General features: G+C 33.7%; 1 protein-coding gene across 6 annotated transcripts; it reads right to left on the bottom strand.

Annotated features, from left to right (window-relative positions):
* Window positions 1-1,028: 1,028 nt before the first annotated feature.
* Window positions 1,029-16,071, bottom strand: LOC123697918. Of its 6 annotated transcripts, XM_045644488.1 has the most exons (3): window positions 8,032-8,340; window positions 7,229-7,316; window positions 1,029-3,551 (listed from the first exon to the last, which is right to left on the bottom strand). In XM_045644488.1, exons 1-3 carry the CDS (start codon window positions 8,060-8,062, stop codon window positions 1,286-1,288), a joined length of 2,385 nt encoding a protein of 794 aa, XP_045500444.1. In that variant the 5' UTR covers window positions 8,063-8,340; the 3' UTR covers window positions 1,029-1,285. The 6 variants fall into 6 exon arrangements, with proteins under 6 accessions (XP_045500444.1, XP_045500445.1, XP_045500446.1 ...); XM_045644489.1 differs by lacking the exons at window positions 7,229-7,316; window positions 8,032-8,340 and adding an exon at window positions 15,894-16,071; XM_045644490.1 differs by lacking the exons at window positions 7,229-7,316; window positions 8,032-8,340 and adding an exon at window positions 13,228-13,366.
* Between the last annotated feature and the right edge of the window lie 8,654 nt (window positions 16,072-24,725).

Here is a 24,725-nt window from a genome sequence, read left to right as displayed (position 1 = left end):
TACATGTAAAATACTTGTAGACGCTAAATTATGATACTTACAAATACAATTTGTGAAGGTTTTCAAAATCAGTTCAACAGTTTTTACTTTTTAGTTTATATTAACATACAATAGTTCTTATAAAATTTGTTTTGGATTAAATCTAGTCTTAAATCTAAAGCATAGACTACAATTATTAACAGCTATTAAACTAAGTATAAAGAAAATCATACCTAAATAATAATTAAAATCCTACTTGGTTACTAATATTAGGTATAAACGCGACAGTTTGTGAGGATGTTTGTGTGTGTGTGTGTGTGTTTGTTACTCTTTCACGCAAATACTACTGAACCGATTACAATGAAATTTAGCACACATATAGAGGGTAACTTGGATTAACACATAGGATGCGGAACACTATGCGGGGTTTTCTTTCAAAACGCGAGCGAAGCCGCGGACGGAAAGCTAGCATAAATATAAACACGCAGCATCGCACATGAATCGCAAAGCTTATCAAGAATCACAGCTATTTCAAAACCCCCCTAGCCAAGTGGTTTTCTGTTAGCGCAGCGTTCAATAGAATAGACTACGAATGTATGAGATTGACGTAAGCTGTAGACAAACGTATCTACAGCTTACGTCAATCTCATACATTCGTAGTCTATTCTATTGAACGCTACGCTAACAGAAAGCCACTTGACTAGGGGGGCCGATAACATTTACTTTCACTAAGCTTGTAAGCGAATAAGCGATAAGAAAGCGCTTTCTTTAACCAAACCACTTATTATTATAACAGTTTTATCTTTTATCAAAGGAACTGTAATATGCATTATACTATACCATTGTACTAAATATACCAATTGTTTTAGAATTGCCTCCGTAGATGTGTAACTGAGAACTTTTTATTTATTTATTGCTGTCTCGTTTTTCTGTTAGATTGATTATACTTACCATTGATTAAATACTAAATATACCTAAATTATAAGAAAAAAATACGGGGTACAGATTTATAAATAGAGGGTATTCCGAATAGAAATATAAAGCCAGAATTTCTTTACAAAACATTTATTTATGTAATGTCCAACATTTGTCAACATTTTAAATCTTAGTCGCAATATACATCGCATAACCATTCTTCGTTCAGCGAATGCTTATACCAGCTACATCGCCATGAGTATCAGTTTTCACACTTCACAGTCAAAATCTAACAATCAGCTCCTCTACCAATTAATCAAAAAATAAAAAAAAAGTCTTCGACAAAATGCGGTATTTCTCAAATACGAATTAGACTCTCCTCTTACATAATTCACAATCTACTCACCATAAATTTTACGTGACTCAAATGTTTCTTTTGTATTAAATTGTTATGTTTATTAATCGAATGGAATAGTCTTAATCTAATGAACAGTTTTATTAAAAACTCTAAAGGGAAACAGTCACATGGCATAACGAATGTACAATTTCCGAGATGTTTACATAAATCGTTACCAATATTAGTCACAAAGAGATCGTCGTCAAAATATTCAAGAAACTTTTTCTCGAGTTCTTCGATAAACGACATAAAATTTTTAGGAGGTACGCTTAAGAAAATTGAGTCACTGGAAGATTTGTTGGTTTCAACGTCAGAATCGGTTTGCTTTTCTAGGTTTTCTTCAGTTATATTTAAAACCGAATTCATTTTGTCACATTTGTGCTGTTCCAGACATTTTCTAAATAAATAACACGATATATAGACCAATCCGTTCTTCTTCGGCAGATCAAATTTGTAATCTTTCGTTCCTACAGCTAATATCCCCATATTAACATTAGACGAAACTTTTGAAGTATCAAACATTGAACAGTTGTTTGATGCTATAAGTGAGATTTCGAAATCATCATTACTGTTAGTAACTACGAGTTTTCTTAAAATTTTGTTGACAAACATCTCAGTGAATGCGATATTAAAGTGTCGACATGTCGGCTCCTCGCTAGAGTCATTCGCCTTTTTTACTTTATCAAAGAAATTATGAACAGAATTTAGATTGAGACGATTCGTTGCAAATGCATGGATATCTTCTAACTTTAAATCTTTATGGAGTAGAAGTAATGATTTTATAGATACTTGTAAACCGTAGAGAAAAAACATATTATTTCTTAGCGCTTCTGGACTGAAGCTACCCACTCTTAAGGTTCTAAAAAAAATTATCATTTCTTCTAGAAACCCAATTTGGCCGCGTTCACCGGTAAAAACAGTTTTATTATTATGTGCGCTTTGCATTTTACTCGAGTGAAATAGATCAAAAAAGTCACTCATTCTATTAATAAACTCGGCAGTATCTTTTGCAGCTGCTTCAATTAGCTTTAAGTCAACATATTTCAATATAGCAGACGCTACAGAACGGCTATGCGCTACTTTCAAACTCAATTTCTTACCATGATTCGTATTTATATCATGCTCAGAGAGTTGTGGTACTAATTTAGTTTGTTGTTTTTTATCTACACTGTATAAATCTCTTATATGCGACCACTTTGCTACTTTAGTATTGAACATAATATCATACTCCATAAATTCATTTAGCATAAGTTTCAAAAGATGTGGGACGTTAAACATATAGTAAATTTTTTTACCGTGCATTTCAAAATAAGTTTTGCCAGTGTTTACATCTATTGTTTTAGATGGAAGCAAGAGATTGGTGTCTAAATTTGATATAAAGACCCGTACGTCTAGACCAATACTTAGCAATGATTTTATAATTTGTTCAATCCAATTATTCACTTTTTCATGATCTTTTATATTCGATAGAAAAGAATGAGCTATTGGTTGTTTCCACCGGTGTACAATACCACGTACCATTATAACAATACCGTAATTAGCCGGTGTTCCGTTTTGGCATCCATTTATTTCATGTAATCCCACAATTCTGTCATATTTGATATTATACATCAGATTAGGTCTTAAAGGCATGCTATCTACACATACAGAACAGATCCTTTCCTGCGGTACCATTTTATCTACCTTCGTTTTTAACACACTAAGTAAGCGATCGTCTAGCCTAGTCCCAATCGGTTTGACGAATGTTTTAAGCGCAACTGCTGAAGGTAAACGAAGAGTATTTTTAAAAAAGTTATAAGCAGCTGGTCCAGTGTAATAAACACTGAGTGCAAACAATTTGAAAGCATCGCTGTGCCGGTCCATCCCAATATTCGCTTTCGATTCCATTTGCCATTTAATAATTTGAGACATACCTGTAGTCAAATACTTGTTACATAGTTTTAAAAAGTCTTCCCGAGTTACACTATTCACATCGAACATTTTCTGTCTCTTTTCAGTAAAACGAGGCGGAAGATTCCTCTTCCTTGAAGTGGTTGATTCCTGCGTCACTATACTTGTACTGCTACAAGATGGCATGGGTTCATCCAGATTTGAAATTTCAACAATATCTTCCAGAGGATCGTTTACAACTTCATCTTCTTCCGAACCAGCCATGCTTTGACTATCAGAGACAAATTTCGACAAATTTAGTGTAGTTTCAACGTCACTTATTTTTGGAGCTAGATTTTCTCGCGCAACTGCATTTAAACACTGAAGCATCCTGAAATAAAAGAAAAATAGTATATATGGTATATGTATAATCAAATCATAACTCTAATTTATAATTTTAAAGTGAAACTTTTATTACATCGTCTCAAACTTTTTGGTCTGTGTAGCGCATGTCGCGTGACGCACGATACGTACGATAATTATCGTACAAATACGATAATTTCTAGTTAAATGTCTGATAGTGTGAAAAAAAGTTTCACTTTTACCGTGGTTTCATAAAACCACACAACATTTTTTTTATAAAAATATTTCATTTTTGTAATTCTTCCCAGGAGCCTGCACGGTAATATATAATATTTATTTGTGTTCTGCCCTACTCCTATCCGTTACTTAATATCTCTCTGTACAATCGGTTGTCTGGAAGAAATCGCTTTATAGCGATAAGGCCGCCGTTTGGTTCAATGTATCCTAAGTTAAGTCTCAATTTGTAATTTATCTTGAGCAATTAAGCATTAATAAATAAATAAAATTAATGGATTCATAATTTGGTATGGCTTCTCCTAATTTCGTTTCCAATACCGGAAACATATTTTAAAATCCTAACACTTAGTGCATTTGTATCGAATTACACATTAAATATCTATTTTATAACATAATATTATATATACATTTATTCTCTGCCTATTTATCATTATAAGTATTAACATTGTATACATAATTACATGCTTATATTATATCTACCTATATTACATGTTTTAACTGATGTATTTATATTTTATTAGTATCTATCATATTAATAGAAATATTTCTTTCACATAATATTAACATGAGTATGTTAAATTTTCATTACATGCAATTCTAGACTGAAACTCCAATAGTCACTTGGGGTCACTGAAATGCCATCATAAACTGAGTTGGCTCCATTTGTCAGGTCACTCACTGCCACATTACCTATTGTTTCTTAGGAATAAGCTTCTTTTTATTCTTATTATTTTTCTTTTATTTCTTTTTCCTTTGTAAATGTATATCATGATATGTGATTCTGACAAAAAATGTGTTTATTATAATTATTATGTGTATCTCAAATCCATAATACTCGGGTACCATCATAAGGAAGGTACCCGGTCCTTTGGAAGGCTTACGTGGGGACACGGATCCAACACGCAGAGGCCCTTTAAAGAACTTTACTGTGTTGTGGGACACCAGCCGCAGCCTGCCCATGACTGCACTATAGAGATACAGTCCTAGGCAGTCCGCGGCCGATGTAGGACTATTTCGAGATATGGAAAAACAAAATTAACTGGGCTATGAAGTGGGATGTTACATGAGCCGGTATTTGGGGACTATTGGAAACTATGGCACCTGCCTTTCTACTAAAAGAAAGTAAAAATATTATGTTGGCAGGTGGTGACTCGCCCTCTCACTGTATGGGCCCCCGAAATAAGTCGCTGCAATAGTGCGACAAGGGGGCAACATATTGTGAGCAGCTAAGGGTGGAGAGGCGTCCCTGGACTTTAAACGACGATCACGCGCTCCCTGAGGGTCCAGCATCACGTGCCCACTCGCCACTTACAATTCGCATCCACCCTTCGAGCTAAAAGCTCTCGCGACTCCACTCTGGCCGGCCGGTTAAGGCAAGCCAGAGGTGGGGGTCCTGTCCACGTCAGGCTTCACTCCGACCGGCCGGTGAAGGCAAGCCAGAGGTGGGGGTCCTGTCCACGTCAGGCTTCACTCCGACCGGCCGGTGAAGGCAAGCCGGAGATGAAGACAGGGGCCGGGAGCACTCGGTTCCCGCGGGGTCGCTACTCCCCGACACCCCGCCACAAGGTGTCCTGCGGGTTGACTGATTGCACGGGTGGATTATCTATTATCACGTAGACAATAGATATCCCAAACGTGGGCGATGGGGTCGTCACATCCCTACGCCCTTATTATTATTATTATTAATAGAAGGAGTCGCCAACGTTAAGTGTATGTTGGAGGTAATATTAACACAAGTTGTAGATAAATCATAATTACTCAATTGAACATTAAACCGAAAAAATATGTAATTAATAATATCTCAGCATATGTCATGAGTCAAATGACTCATGAGTCATGACATAATATGCTGAGCCTGGACCATTTTACAGCCATAGCACATAATTGCAACTATTTATTGTTTTTTATTATATTTTATTTTTTTGTTTATGTTAATTAATTGCATCCTAGTTTATTTGTCTTTTTTTTTCTTATTTTTTGGTTATTTGTAATGTTCTGTGTTTTGTCAGTTGTTGTGTGTGTTATTGTGTGTTATGTTTGTAAATAAATGTGTGTCTATGTCTATGTCTATGTCTATTAACACGTTTATGTTAGCATCACCTTACACCTGTAAGTTTGTATGTAATATATAATTTTACAATACTTATGTATTAAAGAATATAAGAAAAATTATCCCTATCAAAAGACAGAACCATTAAGCAAATAAATATGTTATCATATTGATTCATTTATAGTTACAATATATCAATTATTTACATATTATAAATGTTCTATTCATTTGTCGCTACCCTGATACAACCTATATCTATGGGTCGTACTTAAAACTAGATTTAACATTCAACGAAACTTAAATAATCAAGTTTATATCGTACATTTACCTCCTGTGTTCTGTGGGATTGCTAAAAAGTCTTCTCGTACTGTTCATGTAAACATACCTATAAATGATACACTATTTTATATTTATTTATCATTTTAAAAGTAAAAAGCGCGCGTGCATTTCTCACGACATCAGTTTGGTTACTGGCCGCCCGCCGCAGGCCGGTAATCGGTATCCGGTTTGTGTGATATGTCTACCCCGTACCCCGCACCCGGCACCGCAGCCCGCAGCGCGGTTGCCGCATCGCTAGCGCACGACTCATGCACAACGCACGGAAAACGAACAGAGACAGAGAGCGAAATTCCAAAGAAAACTCTAAATTTTTACTTACTAAAGAAGAGCTGACAAGTGACAAGACTTTAAAATATGTAATAAATCTAACAATTATTTTTTTGTGCAAATACCTTCACTGTAGAAATAAAACAATCTCATCATCATTTTATATAATCTATCTAATTATGAAAAACAATATATTGTACAATAAACGTATATAATATCTAATTTTAATTGTCTAATTCATTAACTTACCGTGCAGGCTCCCGGGGAGAATTAAAAAATTAAAATATGCTTTTGCTTTAAATAAGTATTGCTCGGACAAACTGTACAGTACAAAATCTACTACTATTTGCATCTATTAATGAATTTATTACACTATCAATGAACTACCTATTAACAATTATTATTTCAAAGTATTTGGTATATAAAACGCGTGTGTTGTGTTGGCTCTGCGCTTGTCAACAAGCCGCGGCAGAAAACCGGTTTGCTCCGGCGGGGCGCGGGGCGGGGGGCGAAAAGATGGAAGTGACGTCTAGACTCTGGTTGACACGCACACATGCATTTACGTTTGGGATAAAATAATTACTGTTTCCGGCTAAGAATGATTAAAATAAAAAGCAAGAATTTTCACAGGTAAATATTTATTATGTTATTCATATTACGTAAGTAATAGAGATTGTTACATTGATTTTTAATAAAGTGTAGGGTGACCATATTTCGATTACTGGTCGCAAACTCACCTCGACTGTAATGTAATAGCCAATTGAAGTAAATAAATTCTTGATAAATGCTACGTACGATGCAAGATAGCTTACCTCAAAGGACGCTTATTTTTCTTTTTTCTCCCGCATTTTTTTTTGGGAACTGATGCCCATAAGCGTTTTTTACTTGATCGTCGTGGCTCTGAAAACATTTAAATCAATTATATTGAAGTCGATTAGTAAATCGAAAAAAACGAGAACTAGTAAGTTCTGCTTGTTGATAAAAAGATTAAAAGGACTAACTAGTTATCTTATTAGTATCGCAGCTGACAGCCTACCAGGGTTTCCAACATAGATACCTAAAAATCCAAAAATTAGAAAATGAAATTACTGAACTGACTTGAACGTTTCTTTTACAATTGTTGTGTGTAATAATAATGATTATTTATATTATAATATTTTTTAACTTTAGAAAAGAAGCAAAATTCCGCCCCACGCCATGAAACATAACTTGTCCAAACAAAGCCAATCGTATGGTCACTCCACCCTGGGTGTGCCGATCAAACTCAAGTAAATAATGTCAGGACTAAATTACTTAGGTAGGTATTATGTATGTAATTTAGGTACCTACGCAAAACTAATACCTATCAGTTCATAATATTTAGTGGTAATAAATAATAAAATATACTAACCAAATAGCTAATATTTATTTATTCTATCTAGTAGGTACCGATAAGTTATGAAACGAATCTACCTACTAATAATAATGGACCGAAATATGAATCATAAACACATCTAATTTTGTACCTAACGGTAAAATGACTGTATTTACGCTTATGAACGAGAAAAATGATTTGTAGGTTATATTTTCTTAATCCGAGTTTAAAAAAAACAAATAGGTAGGTATATATACTTACTGCGAGATACGACCCGACGTTCGGAGTCCATGTTGGTAACTTTTATGGTATAGGTAGGTACCTATTTAAACCGTAAACAAATATCGATAATCGAAGTCCGAAAACAAAACAAAAGTCGTAATAAAGAAGGTAGGTAGGTTTCTCGATTCCAAATCACAAGGCAAATCTAAATCGAAATCCGTAGCATAGGTCAAGTAGTGTCAGAAATATTACAATACAATTGGCAAACAAATACGCACGCACAACGCAGACTAGTAATCACAATATCTAGTAATCGTCTAACACTGACGAACGAATTGCTAGGTATTACCGGTATCCTAGCGCGTCCACGCACACATTGACATTTGTCACTCTACTTCAGTGCCCCGTCCCACGCTGCCGCACCCCTCTCCAGCCCCACGCTTGATGCGACAGCACGACGACCGATGAAAATTTGTGATTAATTTGAACGTGTGCCGTAATACCAAAAATGATGTATGAAAACTCAATGCTTTTCCATTATTTTTGCATATTGTGTAACTTAACAATGTAAGGCATGTTTCGAATTACATTATATTAAGAATATTGCCGTTTTCAAAGTAGAAAACAAATCATTTATACTGTAAAAATGTGAGAAATATTAATCGTTTACAATTCGTTGTATTTAAGTATTTTGCAATAAAAATCAAATGGGAACCTAGATAAATACTGTCTTATTCCGAATAACAGCACAATAAAGTGGAAATATATGCTCAAACTGAAAATGATTTGGTATTATTACGTTTGTATGGAAAAATTATTGTCGTCCGCCGGCCTCTTAAGACTCATGCCAAAGAATATTTTATATTATACAAAATATAACATTATTCTCCCTTACCTACACGTTTATCACTGGTAGTGTGCTTGTTTGATAAGCCTATTGATTAGGTAACTAAGTTAGCAAAATCGTCTTAGGTATCCGTACGAGGTAAATAATAATGGCGGATACAACGACGTGCGATACGAGTGTCCCCCAAGAAAGTTCACGACACACTGCCGCCCGTCGCCCGCGCCCCGCGGCCCGCGCAGAGGCCAGACTCCAGAGCAACTAGGTACTTATACATTTTACTACTTATATTTTAGTTTCTTAATCCTGTAACAATACTTGTTAATTTATGATACTTAAACTGGGATTACTCGTTTAAGGAAGGGCGGGGCTATTTTGTCGGCGGGGCAATCTTGTCAGAAGACTTTGTAGCCTACAGTTTAATAGATTTCTAGTAACGAAATCTTTCGGCAGGTATAAAATTTAATTAGCTACGCGATAAGCTAACATATGTCGCTGTAGGATGCATGGTTTTGGAATTACAGCTATTCTTCTACAGTCGTCATTTTGAATGGACACAACATAGACGACGCTCCGCAAATTTTATTTCGTTTTACGTGTAAAAAGTGATTGTTGTGAAATCTGCCCAAGGTAAGTAATAACTTTGAATGTTGGAGATTCTTTCTAAACTATTTATTTTATCCTACGCTTTAAATAAAAAGTGTTATGAAGTCCGATGTCATAACCACAAAAAATATTTTGGCGGGGCTATGTTGTCAATTTTTAAGACGAAATAGCCCCGTCGATTTTGTATGAATTTGCAAAAAGCTAGTGACGTGCTACGATTGGCTTTCTTATCGACATAAGCATAAATGTTGAGGCAACTGACATTGTAGTAGGGATAGAAATTTGATCTCAATAGTTATTAATACGATTCCTTGTCTTTTTGTTTGTTGCAATTTTATTAACTAAGAGTCATCTTGTTTTGTTTTGTAGCAATTTTATGTGTGTTTTGAATACTTATGTTAATACAATTTTATCATTTTGTCCTTAATAAAGTTTACTACTTACTTAAATGTGTTTTTTTAATACCTGGGTCAAAAAAATTGGAATCAAATTGAATTATATTTGGAAGTTTAGAATGTATTGCTTCTTTCGTAAGAAAAATTGTTCTACCTTATGGGGCCCTAACGCTATGTGGCACCCTCAACACTTATAAATTAATTACTTGATGAAAACATAATTTATCCAAAATCTATTTTGGGTGAATTGAAGTGGTATTACACTTATATTAAGTATACCATATTAGTAATAAATATTTCACTGTAATAATAAATAGAAAATTTGCGAAAAACGGCCACTTTTAGCAATTTGCTATCTGTAACTACAGTGAAATATTTATTAATAAATAATAATATGGTATGCTTAAAATAAGTGTAAGTAACTACACTTTGGTTCACCCAAAATAGATTTTGGATAAATTATTTTTACATCAAGTAATAATAAATTTTTAAGTGAAGAGAGCGCCAAATAGCGTCTTAACTTTTCTTATTCAAATTGATTCCACACAAAAAGTTATCGATATTTCAAAAAAGTTATATCGATATTGTGTGCGCTTCACTATCTTGTATGGACGCTAGACGGAATAGCCCCTCCAAAAATTTAGAATGATTTTTCTCGAAAATGAACCATAAGTCTGCGTAACTAAATACAAATTCAAATAGGCAGCGTCATCAGTATTGTTTATTTCTGGGTAAAATGGAAATTGCTCCACAGATGTCGTTCTATTAAACTCTTGACGAAATAACCCCGCGCGGGGCTATTTTGCCCAAAGTCAACTCCTATTAGAATATGGCTATTTTCTTAGCTACTGCAATCGTTTTTAACGTTCTAAATATGATGAATAGAATAAGAAATAACGGCTTGTTTTGATGTAATTGACAAATTTTCCGTAGCTATTATTTAAGAAAAAATACAGACGTGTTCTTTTTTGAGTGTTATTTTTCGGACGGAATAGCCCCGCCCTTCCTTATATATTTCTAACCTTTTATCCTATGTATATTATAATCTTACTACGTTCGTTCTTAGTTCCAATCTGTGGTTCCAATTAAACGCTTTGAAAACAAAGACAAACTCTTTAAACCTTTTATATGACGGTAGTGGGTATGGCTTCGTGCGAGTCCCACATACCCCCTTGGACAGTAAAACTGGCGAGGGGGATGCGTAAAGGCATTTCCCAACGTTAAAAAAAAAAAAAAAAAAAAAAAAAAAAAAAAAAAAAAAAAAAAAAAAAAAAGCTCTCAATATAGGAAATGTTACATTATTTGGCCTAACCTTGCGTTTTTTAGAGGACGGAATTTTTTTTTTTTATATGTAGGGGGGGTCAGTGTGAAGATAAAACCAAGTTTGTGAGGTGGCCACCCTTGTCCCACGGCCGCCATCTTGAAAATAGCGGTTGAAATTGTTTTTTACTATATATCACTTAAACTATTTATCTGATAAAAAAATTGTTAACATTATTTGTTGCAAATTACATTCTCTACAACTTTAGTCCTGTAACTTTTTGCCGTAGAACTATAAATAAAAAAGTTATAAGCGAAAATGTTCAGAAATTAGAGCTATTTATATTTTTCAATAAAACTTTTTTTTTATCATTTTACGAAGAAATTATATCAGACCATTTTTGTAGATTGTTCTTCTAGGAACAACTTTTACATACAACATTTTTTCATTACGTCAATATCTAAGGTTTCACAGCGCTCTGAAGTGAGCAAAGGTTTTACACACAAAAAAATAAAATTGCGTCCTCTAAAAAACGCAACCCCAAATGTAACTTTTCAATGGACTAGTACTCGGCCCATACACGTAGCTATATACGAAACTTGTTTACGCTCTAATCTGACATCTAGTTGCTTTGCCACATGTTGTTCCGTCCAATAAACCAGACACAGCCCACTCCATACTAGCTCCTCTCCCTATAATAATAAGGTGTTAAATCGCGTGAAGGTTCCGTGTCGTTAGGACGTTGTCGCTCGATCTGCTGTCTATAGTGTACCCGTTTGTTTTAGGCACGACGATGCAGATGTAACATGGAGTGCGGCAGTTATGTTTTATTGCTCGACGGTTTTGCTGCACGAATAAACGGCACACTGAAATATAACATCTATTTCTAGATACATAAATGCCATTTTAAATTGATACGTATCTTAATCGGGCTTCTGTGCAACGACTTAGCTCGAATCTGTCCCTTTCCTACGATGTAATTAGAGCGAAAGATAGTTTTTACATAGTAAGAACTAACTTGATTCAGATGTTTGTTTTTCATTTGCCTTCATTCCTTTGTCTACGCTGACTTTTAGTAATCTTAAACAATGGAACAATTACACATTTGTAATTTTAATCAAATATTTGCAGATGTTTTCACTGTTGCTTCAAAAATTGTATGTTGTTTCTGTTTGAAGTCGAAGTGTAAAATATAAAGCAAAAAAGTATTAACGCGAGGTATTTCAACGCGAGGCAAGATTTTAGGAGGTGAAGTGTGGGGGGCCGTTCGCGTGACTCGCGCTCCTCGCGCTCCTCGCGTCGTTTGTTTTTCGTAACGTTAGCGCTATGCCACAGTGTAAAATATATCAAAAGTAAATTGTGATCAATTTTTATTATGTAAGCAATGTAAAAGTGTTTGTGTCAGATTGTAAATATAAAAGTAAATAAAGTAAGCATTTACAACTTTATAAACTGAGATAAGTAGGTACTAGGAATTTATTAATTAGCACAACATAATTATGAAAGTACTTGGTGTAACTAATAAATATTACTTGCTGCTACCAGTAGAAGCTTAGAGTATTATATTAGAATAGTATAGAGCGCGTGTATTGCACAAATTGCTTAGTGCGCATCGAAGGCAGATGAACTATAGATACTATATAGATGTGTGTGTGACAAATAGGGATGGGTAGGTATCAATTGCGTGTTGAGCTATCGATAAGTTATGCAAATAAATATGTAACATAAGAAAATATATTGTTCAATATGTTATTAAAGGAGAAATGTATGAAGAAAGTATAAATATATGTAATTTTAAATAATAATGTAAAGTCTTCTATTAATTATAAGTAGTTTAAAAAAATGTATAATTGAAATATCTGAAAAAACGTGTGGACTTCTTAAATATTAAAATTAAGAAAATAAGGCTACCTTTTATTGCGAAATATGTACCACGGGCGAAGCCGGGGCGGACCACTTGTATTATATATATAAAACAAATTATTATAAACTAAACTCTTATTTCACAGTAACGCAGCTTTTATCGTTTTGAAATAAAAGCATACGAGGTGAAACTTTATGACCAACTGATATTTTTATTCTGTGTCATCAAGTAACTACGTTTTTATCATATTACTCAATTTACATACCGTTTCTTATAGTTCTCTTTTCCTGTTCTTTTTTTTGATACTGACACTGCTTTCTTCCGAATTTTGTTTGTTTTGTTACCCATTTTCAATAATTTATCGTTACTCAAAACGTAAAATCGAGCGGAGATAATTTGACACAGGTCCTACATTAGCAAGCGCCTGATCAGGACTGGCGGGGTAGCGGGCAGCGCGGTTTGTAAAGAAAACGCTGGGCAACGTTAAGTTCTGAGATATAATATGTATTTAATAATTACAGGGCTTCAGTAGAAAACCAAAATTTAGCACGTTTTCTGCAGTACATCAAAATACATATCCTTATATAAAAATTATTTCCAAAATCAGAAATTTCATTAATAAATAATTCGTTTTCGATCTTTATTTTAGCCTATTTTTATGATTTTATATGATCGACCAAAATACACGTGGTTGTGTAACAAATTAGCGCACTTTTTAGGAAATATCTTGAAGTGTATTGATTATTTTTTCTAGAAGCGTCATATAATTGCAAATACATGAATGATCTTGCAAACCAATTTTACTCCGCTTCGCTGAAAGGACTCCCCATAGATCGAGTGTTTCACGAAATGAACGATCATTTCATGAAATGAGCAAATCTACGATATGGCCACGACATTTAGATATGTAATATTACTATTACTATGTAGTACAGATTATGAATATATTATACATAATATATTATACGTATATTATAAAAAAAATTCAATGTACAGTTTTGTATACATATTATGTTAACGGAAATGTATGTAATCTGTCATTGTACAAACAATTCCTAGTAAATGTATGTATTTCCTAAAATAGCACGGAAATGTGTGAAATAAATTATTTTATACTTATGCATTTCACTTTTCCTAGGAAATCTATACATTTCCTATTTAGGAATCGGAAATGTAAAACATTTAAAATATTGATGTACGCGGGGACAGCGGGACGAGGGGACTGATTACTTGCCAAATGAAAATTTGATTTTATAAGAATAAAATATATGAGTTGATCTTGTGATACTTACATTAAAAGTTAAAAGATAGTTAATTTTAGAAATGTTCAATAATAAGATAATAATTTGAACATATTATTATTATTTTACGGTATGACTGTTAGGTACCCGATTGTCTCAATAAGAGCTATAATAAAAAAAATAACAACGTGTTTTATTACAGAAAGCATTTACTTTATAGTTTAAACATACATTTCCTAATACGATATTGGAATTATATACTATTCCGAGGAAAATTATACATTTCCTAGGATATCTTGCATTAAATAATTTTTTAAACAATATTTTATACATTTCCTGAATGATGTCGGAATTGTACACATATCCTAGGATTTGTATACCTACAATTCCTTGATTTTATACATTTCCGGTAACATATTATATACAATATATACGGGGTGTCCCAGAAGTTGACGTCAAGCCGAAATTTTCTGACACCAGTTACCAGAAAAATTAAAAAAAAATTAATCATAAAAAACTGATTGTCTTCATTTTACTCCAGTTCACTTATTTGTCATAAGCGTCACTATCTGTCTCGCTCACACTTTATGGAATGTTACCATCTTATTTAAACCATCTGAAACATTAGGAACGCTTTAGGTACACCAGAATCGTTTTTTTTGTAATTTCAAAGAAATTGTTAAAAACAGACTTTGTTTAACAAAAAAAAAATTTATGGCCGATCTAAGATATAATGGAGTAAGTGTTATACCATGTTAGAATTCTTATTAAATGCGCTAACTTTTAAAGCTACTTTCCAAACTCGAGTAGAAATTTTTTTTTTCAGGACGATCAGTTGAAGTAGTACGAATAATTAATTTTGAAAACTTGGTACGGTATTAAATGACATTTTCCTACAAGTTGGAGTGAACGGCACAGGGTTTAGGATCACAGGTTACATAAAGCACTATTCGGGATGACGTAAGAGAAAAAAAATTGGCAAAAAGTAAATATTTGTAACAAAAAGAATGAAAAAACTGTCACATGATGTACATTTTCTGGAATAAAAAAAATTCCATAACTTCAAAAATACATGACTTAATTTTTCTGATAACTGGTGTGGGCTGTGGCATTCATTACCTGTCAGAAAATTTCGGCTTGACGTCGACGACGTGTTTGCTCCAGTAAATAACGTAAACAGGTTATGAATACCTACTACATACAGAAGTCGACTTCTGGGACACCCTGTATGTAGTATTCATTACCTGTTTACGTTATTTACTGGAGCAAACATACCTCTAGGATCTACCTATAGTAATAATAATAATATTGTAAATCTTTCTTGATTTGATTGATTGCACCGCGACTGTAAGAATAACGTACTTACTACTATGAATTTTATTTACCTATACCTAATTGCTATCGCGTCAATACTCAGCCCGTGGAAACTAATTTACAGAAACTAAACTTTCTCAAATAAATCAAGACTTATCTTTTTTATATTATAATGTATTATCACTATCACATACATACCCTTTGTATGCTTAAATCTTTAAAACTACGGAATGGATTTTGATGCAGATTTTTTAATACATAGAGTGATTCAATAGGAAGGTTTTAGTGTATAATTTATTAGGTTTGAGACAAAATGGGCGAAGCCGCGGGCGGTAAGCTAGTTTATTAATATTATAACAATACTATTATAACTTACCTTCGACATTTAGCCATCTTTTCAATTCGAAGCTTCTTTAGTTCTCGTTTCTTAAGTTTTTTTTTATTTTGTTTGTTTACCATTTTCAACAAATCAATATTCGGCGTAATTATAAAACACGGCGCAGCAATTTGAGCGTGGTCTACTCGTCTCAACGGAGCGATAGCGTCTGGCGTATGAAATAGAAATTATGTTTGAAGCTCCTGGAACGTGCGAAGGAAGATGATTTCTTGCGGAATTAAGAGCCCTTTGTACTGAAACTTTAGGCATTTTAGGCGCTGAGACGGCTCGCGACCGCGTTGCGCAGGAGCCGGCGCGGCATGAACTCCGGTGACCTATGAAGGCGGGCGATTACGCCACAGTATAAATAAATCAGTAGTTCGATTTTATTTGCTATCGTAGGAATGTTGTTGATAAATAAATTTACTACTTATCCTATACCATTAAACGAGCAATATTTGCATATTTATATATATCTATTTTGTTTGTATATTAATGAGTTCTCGAAAACGGCTCTAACGATTTTATAAAAGTTTCAATTTAAGGGTTTACAGGGACGAAAAATCGATCTAGCTAGGTCTCATGGAAATCGTTTTAGCCGTATTTCACGCACAAAGATTTACCCGCGCAATACGTTTCGTAATTTCACCGGTATTCGGTATTCTTATCACTACATAGTAAGTGTAAAACAAAGTCGCTTTCTCTGTCCCTTTGTACGCTTAAATCTTTGAAACTACGCAACGGATTTTGATGCGGTTTTTTTTAATAGATAGAGTGATTCAAGAGGAAGGTTTAAATGTATAATAACATCCATTAAATAGTGGAGAAGTACTGTTATTTTTGAGGTTTCTAATGTGATGTCGTAAAAAATTACATTTTTTCCGCTTACATTGCAAACGCAGGCTGAACCCTACGAGTTTTATCAAAATAATGTACTAAGTATTATACACATTGAAAAGGTCTACAGAAAAGTCCGCGATGGTATATGTCTATCTTTTATGGATAACCCACAATAACTTTTTTTGTCATTTACTTTTTACGACAAATAATGGCTAATTTTCGAAGCGATTTTAACCAATACAACATTAATCCTTAACCAATTAAATACCTTGAATACATTGTTCATTTAATAAAGATCTATATGGCCCTTTACACCGTATGATTTAAGTGAATATTTTCGAAGATATTACAGATTTAAAAATTGCGGGACGTAGCGTTTGCGGCGGTACCGGCCGCGGCCGGCCGCCCGGCTATATAATATTTTATACCAGTGCGAAGCCGGAGCGGGCCGCTATGTTTTTATATACAACGTTCACAGTTTTTCTGTAGTGTATTTAGTATCAGCATTGCACCCGTGTGAAACCGGGGCGGGTCGCTAGTAAAGAATATAGAAATAATTGTTACGTAGCCGAGCGGTTATAGTGTCGGTTCCGGTTTTTTCCATTCAACTACAAAATGATTAAAAAGATTGAAAATACTTCTTTATAATCATCAAAAAAATTAAAATAAAATTTGGGTGAAATTTTAATAATAAAGGAAAAAATAAACAATAACAAAAATTATTTTTATAGATTTATTTTATGAATAGTATTTATACATATATATTTAATAATTATTAATATAAGGCAGTTCAGTAAAGAAACGAATCTTCAATGGCGGCGCTTATCATTCCCTCTCGCTTACACACGGCCGTACGGCATGCAAAAAAAATGGAAAAATAAAATCACTAAAATGTATTTGATTTTCCCTATAATACAATTATGCATTTGCGAAAGTAAATAATGTTTTATTGGAATTTGACAAAATATGTTCTTTGGGAAAAGTTGTTCTTTGGGAAAACAGCGAACTGGAAATTAAAATTCAATATAATCTACTTTTCGTGTGCTAGGTCCAGGTTCATTTTCATCGACCCATATATTCCTCAATGCTGGGCTTGAGTCTCGTCTTAGAGGGCCACAGTCCTCATGGCGCTTCCCTCCGTGTTGGGGACTAGGATCTGATAACAAATCCAGATTGTTTTGTGTTACAGGTTCTTCATTTTCCTTATTTTCGGATGATTTGTTTTCTTGTGATATATTTCTTATGCCCATATTGATATATTAAGAAGAGCTGGAACGTCAACACATTTACACATTGCACATGTTAGGCCGGGAGATACTGACACAAAATTTCGGGTCATTTGTAACAGGATGGCGGTCTAGTGGGGTCTTACTTATCCGACGAGTGTGACTTACGCCCACGCGACTAGTCCGCCGGTACCAGCGTTCTGACCATCATTTTTCTTTTTGTCATTGCGTAATAAGACCTCTGTAGAACCGCCATTCTGTTACAAATTACCCGAAATTTTGTGTCAGTATCTCTCGGCCTATGTATGTGTCATATTTTGCAATTGTTTATAAATACAGGGTGATGTTATTGGTGTAGTACGAATATCTAAAAATCTATGAAGAATTTTGTGATACAGTAAATGGAAGAATTATAGACTATTTTACAGTATTTAATAAAATCATTTAATTTTTTGTTCATTTTCATTAGAAATGTCAATTTTTCTCACCAAGGTGGAAATTTGGATGATAAGGATCTTGTTAGAAAAATATAAATTTTGACTAAGATCGGCATTTTTTTTTTTCAAAAATCAAATTACTAATTAATAATCAGAGTTATCACCATTTACATTAATTTACAAACGATATCGGTTGTTCTTACTTAAAATTGAATACCAATGTCTTATTGCGGTATGTGTTCTTTGGAAGTGTTCGTAAAGTTGTTGATCCGTAATTAAATTTTGCGGAAAATCTTTTAGAGCGCTTAGTTGTGACATATCCTAAGCATATTTAATAGAATTAAAAGACGAGCGAATATCCAGAATAAAACACAATACCTATTCTTTATGACATTATTTAAAAAAAAATACGCCAAACTATACACAATTTTTACTTGATGCAATCCTCAAAGATCATGGACATAGTGTATTGCGCCTTCCACCATACCATCCAGAACTCAACCCAATAGAGTTACTATGGGACATAATTAAAGGGAAAGTAGCATCACAAAATGTGAACTTTAACTTGAAAACTGTGGAAGAATTATTTAGAAAGGAAGCAAATGCTATTAGTCTGGATATGTTTAGTGACGTTTGGAGAAAGACGCGAAAACATGAGAAAAAATATATTCAATTAGAACCAAAAGTAGATAATTACACTGACTCATTTATAATAACATTAAGAAATTCCGACGGCGAAACATCGTGTTCTTCGAGCGATGAAAGTTTCAGTGAAGTAGAAGATTACGATTACGATTAAATAGATTCTTCTTCTTCTCTATAGATACTGCTTTCTGAATTGGTGGTAAATGTTAAAACTGTTAAACTGTTATGACGATTCAAAAGTGCTTCTAGAAGAAGTCTAATTGTATAAATGTTTGAGTTTGAGTTTAAAACCAATAGTGTGAAAATTATACAATAAACATGTAACACGTATTTGTTAGCGCGTATTGGTAGGTATTACGTACTTAGTACAAATATAATATTTCTTAGATATTTTTACTCGACCAAAGTCAGGACAAGACTGCTCCGCAACTGCAGAAAATGTCCGTCATTTAAATCACTATCAAAACAACCATCCGTGTGTTGGGACTTGGGAGTGAGCGCACGAGTTATTTGTATTGTTTTTATGACCTGAAATTTAATTATTATTTGATAATTGAATGATTATTAATACTTTTATCCAATTGATTATTTTTAGAATAAATAATTAAGTTCATCAATTGATTTACTTTTAAATTATAATTTTACAGGTAAATTATGAGAGCTTTCATAATTATATTTGCATATATTTATCTACAACGCACCCATTTTACAATTCAAGTCTAAAATGAAACTAGAGTCGCATTTATTTTTGAACATACTGTAAGTGAAATTGCATAAGTGTGAGTACTGTGAACATGCCAGCTTTCCTTAATTGACCTGTACCACGCGTATATCTAGGATTTACAATTTCGGGAAGTAGGCATTTATGGTAAAACTGTATTAACTTGGTCTCCATCTTCGATTTCCAAAATACGTCATCTTTTTCAATTATTTCTACGTGGACTGGCTCTTTTTCTCCGGCCCAAATACCAAGTAGACATCTCTTTCGTCTTGCCACATGCAATTGTCCCTGGATTTGGTAGAACCAATTACTATTTTTATTAAGTGTTACAGTGCGCGTTTTTTTATTAAATTTTAATATTTGAATTTTATTTTCCTCAATTGCTTTTTTCGTGCCAATTTTTGATGCCGAAAAAGGACATTTGACTTCAACTAGAATATCATTTCCAATAAGCCCATCTGGCGTAGCACCAATGAATGGGAAATCTTCATCTATAAAGAGTCCACAAGGCTCAATAGTCACGTTTTCTTGTACTTGTATTTTGTGCAATGCTTGCTGCTCATTTTCAATGCCATAAGCAATTGATGCAACATGGCTTAAATTTTTTTTATATAATATATTTTTTACAAGCGGTGCGGAGTCTTTTGATATTTGCCTTTTGCAAATAAGGCCAAAATTTGAGGCTGTTATAAGATTTTTTCGAATTTCTAACCATTCGCTACTGTCTCTCTGTAGTATTGTATTACGCTCAATCGCGTCCTTGTCAGCAGTAAGAATTTCTAAATTTTTTAGAAATTCTTCTTTAGCTACTTCTATTTCAGACTGGGACATATCTGGATCTAAACTGCCGGGGCCATAGTCATTTTGTTTTTGTTTCGAGTCTGTCAATTTCCTGATTTTCTTTCTAACTGGACGTTCTGAGTTGTTTTTTCTTTTCTGAGCTTCTTCCCTTTTCTTTTCCACAACTTCAGCTAATCCCATTCCGGTTCGATTTTTATTTGTTAAAGTGTTCAGCACATGCGATATGGCTGACTTTTCATTAAATTTTACGACTGCAGCATTACACCTCCCTTGGTACCCTCGTTTCAATGCAAAATTTATTCGCTTTCCTCCTATAAATTTCGCAATGACATTGTTGAAACATTCAACAGGATTGGTATTCACGTTTTCTATTAAACTTCGTGATTTTGCTGCAATATTAGAAATAATCGAATTCATCCGGAACAAAAGTGTTGAATTTTGAATCGTTTTCAGCCCGTCGCTATAAACTTTTTCTTTGTCACAGTTATAATCCTGGCACATTCTGTGATCGCCGTATGCATGCGCTACAGAATTGATGATATCACTGTGAAGAATCGTTATAGCATTGTCCTTTCGATTTTTGTTATGGTGTATAACTGACCTTACTATTGCTTTCCTCATGGACATAATTTTCACAACTGTCAAAGTTTTTCGGTGAGCCAAAGGGTATTTTGTTTCTGAAACCAGACTACGTAATTTTTTGCACAGATTTCTCAAAATATGATTTCTACACTCAATTTTTTCCACCGTTATATTTTGGTCTTTATATGGATTTTCTTTCAGTATTTTTGCGTATGTCGAGGCGTCTCCGTCTGCAATCATTCTTTTATAAATTATGCCATACATTGAAATTGATAGTTTGAACCCCTCGGCAATTATTTGACCCTCCATAGAACACGATGAACCATCGAAGTTTTTGAAACAATTGTGCTCCTTAGGAGCGACATTTTTGTTATCTGCACGGGCGCACACGAGGCAGTATTTATTTTTTACAGCCAGAAAAATTATTTTACCGGTTTTTCTACCGATAATTGCCGCAGTTCCAGAAGCAGCTTTATAATTTGATCCATACGATCTAGCACACCAAGAAGCATCGACGTAAACGTCAATTACCGGTATGCCATTTTTGGTGCGACCTTCTGCGATAGCCAATTTTTTTTCTTCTTCTGCAGCATCTTGCATCGATTCGGCTGCTGTTTTTTCATAACATTCGTACACTTGATCCTGGAGTTGATTGTAATATTTTGTAGAAAATACAGGAATATTCATTGCAGAAAAAAGCTCTTCGAATTGTGAGAAGCCGATCCCTGTTGCGATGATGCCAGTGGTAGCTGCGATATTCACATTAACATTTGAGTCAATATTTTCTGATTTGATAAGGCAAATTTGTTTACAAATATTGCATTCAAATTTAAATACTGAAAGTAAGCCAACCCTTTTTTCACTGATTAGCTGAAAATTTCCAGCTTTGCAGTCAAATAAGTTGTTGTGGCGTGCTTTTTCTTGTAATTGACTTAATATATAATCACATACATTCGGAAATACTGACTCAAATGTAAATGCAAATATGGTATGCACAGGCATGATAGCAACAGAAATGCTTCATTATGTTCCATGGAGGGTCAAATAATTGTCCTAACCTATCCATTTACATGTATGAATAGCATAATTTATAAAATAACTAGCTTTCCACCCGTAGCTTCGCCCGCGCAGTCAAAGAAAAACCACTCTAGACCATTACACAAGCAAAAATGAAGGAACAATGCGAAGTTAACTAAATATGTTCCGACACGCTCGCAGGCGGTGTATGCGATTGCGCGTGAATTAGCCGTAAACGAAGCGTTACGGAAATCCCCGAAACCGTAATCGGCTTAGCCGACTAGTCGGTCTTATTACAACCGACTAATCGGCTAGTCGGCTAGTCGGCGAAAGTCATAATCGGCACATCACTAGTCTTTATGTAATTTGTCACGGTGGGTTATACATCGAATTGATCCCGGGGTGATCCACGGCTTTAAATTTGTGCGTCTGCGACTAACTTTAATTTTAACCGAGTGTTTTTCTATGGAGTTCGTTAATATTTCGTAAAATGAGGAAGATGCATTATTAACTTGTGTAGAGGAGAGAGTTTCCTTCCAATCGGTATTTTTTAGTGATGTGATGAGAGCGTCTATGTCGGTTTTCGTACGCCATCGAGGTAGTTTTTGTGGTTGCTTTGTATTTACTACTTGACCTATTACAATGTCATGATCGGTAATAGTTGATTTACATATTGCACCGTAGAGTCTACCGGTTGATTTGATGAAGATGTGATCGAGGCAAGTTTTATTTCGAGTGGGTTTTGTGATAGTGGGGAGCAAAGAATGAGATGACATAATACATAGATAATCTATAGATTCTTGAGATTCCGAGTTACAGATATCAATATTAAAATCGCCAGCTACTATCGCAATAGGTTTCTTGCTTAATGTGTGAAGTAGAGTATCTAAGGAAGAAAGAAATGAGGTGTTAACCGGAATGGATGGGGTCCGGTAGATTCCTAGAAGAGAGATGTTATGATTGATGTTAAGTTTTAGGCTATCTGCGTTTGTGAGCGAGGAATGTTCTATAGCTGATTTGTGGCAATCTTTAATGAATATAACTACACCACCCGATTTATTTATCTGGTTGGAAGTACGAAATGAGTTGTATCCAGGGAGGTGGTCAATTATAGTATTTTCACTTAACCAGCATTCAGTTAGAATTATAGCATCAAATTTTACACAAATACCTAAGCAAGTTACCAAAGTGGTTACATATCAGCAGATATCTATATTAATAGACGATTTTTTTGTTAAGTTTATATTCTGCTGACCTTGATACACTATTTCTATCTTCCAGTAGTCGAATAACGTGTAAGTTTTCTTTGTTCATTCAATAAGTAGGTACGTATTAATAATATATTTCGGAGGCGTCTGTGTTAACCGACTTGAATAACAATTAGTGTTGTTTGTGAAACTCGTCGACATGCAAGCCGTGTTTCTTATTTATTACACATTACCTCAACTATTGTCTATAACACATTGTATTATGTATAAATAATTAGATGATGTTTGAAACTTCATCCGTGTTTGATAATTCTTTGTGCACAACATTTTATCGTTTTTCAATAGGTAAGTATATAAAATATCTAGGTATATAAGCTTATAGATTGTTATCAGCACCTTCTAAACAGTGGAAGTTGTGATAAAATTGGTCCAGTCGTAAAGGAGCGACGTTGGAGCAAGCAAACTGTTTTTATCACAAGTCTATCAAATATTTATAGTCTCTATAAATATAGTGTTTATTAATCTATATTTTATATGAAGATGATAATATCATCTTTTGTATTTTCGTATTGTGACCAAAACAATACTAAATAAATTATACATATAAAATACAAAATCCTTCGACGAAAATTTCCTTACAGCAATAACTACTCTTCCTTAATTAATAAAACACCTTATATGGTCATGGCGCCTCGAATATTGTTGAACATTTTAAATATATTCATTTAGGTTTAGAGACATTTATTTTCAAAAGAATTTTACAATTCACTTATTCTAATTAAATAGTGTTAACTTGTACACCATGACAAAAAAGTTAAAAACTTGCGGGTGAGCGGAGAACTACTCTGTGCAAATATATCGTCTTATGACGGTATGGCTGTGTTCGTAAGGAATGCTAACGCGGATATAAATCAACTAAATGTGACATCGAGTGCATGAACTAAAATAAATATTAATTGTAAATTTATCCAAACATTTAGTGTAAATGACTTAACTATTTAAAGTAATTTTACAATCTTGAATATATACAATCTTGTTTTTTTTTTTTTTTTTACTTTATATATTATCTAATTCATAATATTATGTTATAATGGTTTTTACTCTTTTGATTATTTTTGTATATATACTTTTTATGTTATAATTAACACTTTATACTATAATAATTTATTTTTGAATTTTTTTTTTTTTCCTATTTGAATTTCCTCGACACAAAGATCAAAGGCCAAATTCGAATCATAATATATTTTATAGAATGATTTTAATAGCTTTTAATAGCATATTTTTACCGTCATAAAATTTATCGATTCAAAACACTCGTGCTCAAAAAAATATATTTTATTTGTACCTGTACATAT

This window comes from Colias croceus, chromosome 15, assembly GCF_905220415.1.
Source record: "Colias croceus chromosome 15, ilColCroc2.1".
NCBI lineage: Eukaryota > Metazoa > Arthropoda > Insecta > Lepidoptera > Pieridae > Colias > Colias croceus.
Note: the sequence above shows the minus strand (reverse complement) of the source record. Positions and strands in the feature narration are given on the sequence as shown.